The following is a 4,989-nucleotide window of genomic DNA, read 5'->3' on the forward strand; positions in this document are numbered from 1 at the left end:
TTTTCTTTCCAGAAAGAGGATGGTCAGTTCAGAATGTCGTCTTTTTATAAGGAATCAATTTGTTGTTAACAATGATTTCACTTTTTTTTTTTTTTTTTTCTTTTTTCCACAAACATAACGATAGTCGATTAAAATGTTAGTTATCAAGGGAAGAGTAATCAATGAAGATCAAATCTGTATTAGAATGCATATACATGATTATTTTCCACCATTATGGTAAAAGTCATCTGCAACAATGATTTCACTTTGAATCTGCTATATTTGTATGAATTTTTAGCCTTAAAATAGTTGAAATTTCTACTTGTTAAACCCTCACAGAGAAATTTCTACTTTGTCCTCTCTTTAGGTATTTATAAAGTCTCTTCTTCACTTAGGTTTTCCCAATCCAAAGGGTCAACAAGAAAGTCTTGAGATTTATAATTTCAGTTATTGTAGGTAACATAAGTAAAACATTTTATTAAATTACTGTCAGTGCTCTGGCAAGGCCGATTGTAATTTCCTTCAAATAACAATATCGATTATTGATGTAACTACTACTAGTTCTCTCTCGGCCGTCTCAACTAGTAACAACTTGATTTCTGACACGAAAAATATTTATAAAATAAATGCTACATGTAATTAATTAATAATCAGCCTCAATTAAACATGCATCCTTGTATTAACATATGTTTCCTGCCACAGATTTTGGTATCCATCTTCTTCACAAGGAGTAATATTAGTTGTAGGAATAATGCTGCCATTGTACTGAGACCCTCCAGAACTAGACATGCAATCGATGTCATCAAAACAAGAATCATCCATGTACCGATCAACTGACTCCTCAGTACCCAGTGAAGAAGAAGACCCTTTTTCCATATCCATCCAACCGAACCCAGGTGCGGTTGTTGCCTGGAAATCCCTACCATCCACATATTCAACATCGAACGGCTGAAAATGATCCTCTTGGTTAATGCCACCAAATTCATGAAGATTATCCATGAAAATTTCATCACCTTCACCCGTCGTAGGCTCGAGCTCTACCTCTAGAGCTCGGATCAGGCTGCTTAACCGTTCCTCGTCGTGGTCTTGATCGCTACCTTGTGTTTCTTCCAACAAGGACATCAGTAGGGCATTGCTCATGTTTGATGATGCAACTCCAACTGATTCCGATAAATTATCGTTAATACCCATATTAGTGTATGACCAGTTTTCAGGCACCAAAGAAGCCATTTGGGCAAGAGATCAAATTGGCAAGAAACTAAGAAATGATGAATATTGCAAAGTAGAAGTCTAGAACTTGTGTTTAAGTTATTAGACCTAAATGATTTGCAAGTGATATGAAATATAAACAAGTTAGGCCTTATATAAGTAGCTAGGCATGCAAGTCATGATAACATGGGCATATTCGCACAAAGACAACTTATCATATAATAAACCCACTAGCTACCACCTGTGGTCTCCAATTTATTCAAACACCTATAGGTGTGTGTTTGGAATATTTTACAAAATAAATTCTAGATAACCAAAAACGCTTTTGTATAGTATATTTTTCAAGTTAATATAATAAGTAGTGTGATATTTTTAGGTTTCATAAATATTTTTTATGATGCTTTTCAAAGAAGTGCTCAAATATCTTGTAATTCAAGTAATTAACAAATTAAAAAAATTATTTCTACATTCGAAGTCTCATGTTCAATTTTCACCTACTCCAAAATCCACTTGAATAATTTGTTGTTATTCATTTCATTGATTATAAGAGAAGTAATTATCTGATCAAGCACTCGAGGGGCTGTCAGTCAAAGAAATGGTTGGAGGAAGAAGCTGAAGAAACGCATGGATTAAGATACCAATTACTAAATTATGTTTGATCGAACATCCAATAGGTTAAGGTGCACGTGGTGCCACCACATCAATTTAGGTGGAATTTAGATCCCAAAATCTCCCTCAACCTCTGTTAGTGCGCTGTGAATATGAATCCCCACCCAAGCGATATGCTTCCCGACAAGACACCAACACCTTGCAGAAACCACGCCAATTATTTATTTAAGCATAATCATTTTGATTAATCGTAATCTTGATTTGTCATCCACCTATTCTTTGAATTAAAGAAAAGTCTGGTTTACAGTTGAAGGGTTACGGCGTTTTAATGTGGGTCAGAAATTTGAGTTTGATTCTAATTTTATCCGAGTCAAAGTCTATTAGAAAGTTTAAGTTAAATGAGAGTGATTTTAATTATTGAATTCAACTAAATGATAACCATAATAAAAGGCCAAAGAAGAGTTGGCTTGTATCGTATTCTCGTTGAGGTAAAGTGTTCTACTATTGGAGTTAAAAAATTGGAATACTTTGAAAGCGATCCCTAATCTTTAACATTCTTTGATTAAAACCTTAATAGTATTCAAAGTTTGATCAAAATCCCTTAACTTTGTACACCTCATTATATTACTATTTTTATTTTTATTTTTATAGTTTTGATATTAATTGTTTGATATTTTATGAGATTTATAATCCGATAAATTTAAAATCCCTCATTATAATACTATTAGAAACAGTTACAATAAAAAAAATTCAAACATTTTGATTGAATAAATGGATAAAAACTATGTAAAAATAAGAAATAATAAATGGCAAAAGAATGTATCCATGGTATTAAAAAAATTGGTACATTTTACAAAAAAAATGGTACATTTCACATATAACAAAGTGGTACATTAATAAAGAAGAATGGGTACAGTATAAATAAATTAGGGAACTGATGAAGATTACAAAATTATGAGTACAAATGAATTTTTTAAAAATATAGGCACTAAAAGAAATTAATACATGGGTGCAAAATAAAACCAAAAAGAAAATACTACAAATTTTAAAATAAAATGTTGCAAATTAAAAGTGGGTACAAACTAAAAATATAAATATATGATACAAAGTTTAGGCATAAAACATAAATATACCATATGTAATTTTTCTATCATTAATTAAATATACAATGTCACATGGCGGTATGCACATGGGTACAAACACAAATAAAACTTTAAAAATATGGGCACAAAAAGAAACTAATATATGGGTACAAATTAAAAATGAAAAGAAAATTGGTACAAATTAAAAAATATTTGCAAATTAAAAATAGGTACAAACTAAAAGTAAAAATATATGATAAAAAATTTAGCCATAAATATAAATATACTAATTGTAACATTTTTAACATTAAAGGAATATATTTAAAAATAAAAATATTTTATTATTCAAATAATTAATGATGTTATTAATACCCAAGAACCTTGATCAAAAATTGAAAATGAATAGAATTTTAAAAAGCAAAGAACAAATTAGGAGACTAAGGGGAATGAATAGTAGTAGTAATATCATGCTAAATCAGTGCAATGGAACTATGGAAGTAAAACTATTTGATTAATCGGCCACCTAAAAAGCAACACTTGGTTAGATAATTACTAAACCCAATACATATGTACCTGTTTATGTGCATGCATGCGTTCCAAAATTATGTTGAGAGAATGGAGGAGTTAAAAATTGGGTTAGAAGCATGATAGGATAAGGATAGCCTGGTGGGATGCATTTGGATTTCGATATTAGAAAGAACAAAAGAATTATTAAATCGTAAAATTTCTCTTTTAAGGGGTCCTCTACTACATTGATAGAGAGAAGTGTTACCTTTGTACCACGGCGTGAGTTCGTTTGACAAGAAAAAATCGTAAAATTTTGGATATATAAAAATAAGTATCTGAGGGGTTCTTAGCGCTAAAGCTAAGGGCTGTAAATTGGTTAGTTGAAGCTTGACATTTGAAAGGAACAAGAAAAGTTTAATAAGTTGGTATGCTTGACTCTTCAAATTTGTGAGCTGCACGTATTCTTTCATGAGACATGTTGAGTTATTTTATATTCAAACAAAAATTATTGTACAAAAGATCATACTTGAGATTTTTCTTTCGAAGACTCGTGTTTACATTTGTTCTAAGTTTAGATTGACTATCTTTTTTATTAATAAAATTTTTCTCGTATCGTTGAGGTTTTTCCTAAAATAAAGATTGACCATCTTTAATTGACCTTAATTTTAGACGAAGATTAATATGGAATCCTTTATTTTCTTTCGTTTCTACTGAAATTTCACGTACTTTAGAAGCCAAACATGTCAATACCAAAGATTTTGTTTGTTTCCATTATGAGCTAAGCTCGGTCTAGCAGTGCCAAGCCAATTCACAACCCTAACCCAATTCTCATCCAAATCGGGTCAGGGTTTTTAAGCCTATTCCTCTCGTTGGGTCTAGGAAAATGCCACCATGCCCATCAAAACAAGAGTTGGGCTACTGAGGCCAGGCAACTAGTTCAAGTTGATTAACATGGATTTTTGCCCATCAGATTAAAAATACAAGTTTGCTAATAGCAGCGTGGTTTCTCAGAGCTGCATGGTTGACGGGTATTGCAAAATGGGAAGGATTGTTGATGCTAGAAATTGTTTGATCAGATGCTGGAGAGGAATGTGGTTACTTGGACAGCAATGATTGATTGGTATATGAATATGGGATCAAAGCGTGTTTTGAATTGTTCTTGGACATGAGTAGGGAAGGGATAGTGGAGGCTGTAATGTTCCAATTGTAAGATTATCAGAGAGACGGGCCGAAAGCCCATTTCCACCAACATTGATATTGTCATCAACTTGTTAATTACCACTTACACAATCCGTCAGGTATGGGGTTTTATCACAAAAGGTCATGGTATTAGTTGGAGTGGGGTTAGAATATTTAAACTCTTATTTTCACAAAGATACGGTCGATATAAGATATTTCAATACCAAACTTGTGGTAGTTTTGATAGATATCGATGCACGGGTGTTTCTCATAAGGGATTTGACTATGATGTCCTTTTAGGAAATTTTGTTACCATTATGTATTGTAGATTTGGTTGTATAGATGAAGCTTCTTAGGTATTTAACAATGCTTGGAAGTGCAAGGGTGATCTTAATCCTATGGATCACTTCAGAGCGTGTGCAGA

General features: G+C 32.2%; 1 protein-coding gene across 1 annotated transcript; it reads right to left on the reverse strand.

Annotated features, from left to right (window-relative positions):
- Nucleotides 1-475: 475 nt before the first annotated feature.
- Nucleotides 476-1,317, reverse strand: LOC148693263 (uncharacterized). The gene has a single exon (XM_088679136.1). The coding sequence runs from the start codon at nucleotides 1,207-1,209 to the stop codon at nucleotides 640-642; it is 570 nt and encodes a 189-aa protein (XP_088535262.1). The 5' UTR covers nucleotides 1,210-1,317; the 3' UTR covers nucleotides 476-639.
- Nucleotides 1,318-4,989: the final 3,672 nt, after the last annotated feature.

The sequence above is a fragment of the Pyrus communis genome, chromosome 11 (genome assembly GCF_041283825.1).
Source record: "Pyrus communis isolate YQ-2024b chromosome 11, ASM4128382v1, whole genome shotgun sequence".
NCBI classification, from domain to species: Eukaryota; Viridiplantae; Streptophyta; class Magnoliopsida; order Rosales; family Rosaceae; genus Pyrus; species Pyrus communis.

Excerpts from the sequence above, each read along its gene's own strand:
- LOC148693263 (XM_088679136.1), bottom strand. The coding sequence starts at position 1,209 with ATGGCTTCTTTGGTGCCTGAAAACTGGTCATACACTAATATGGGTATT.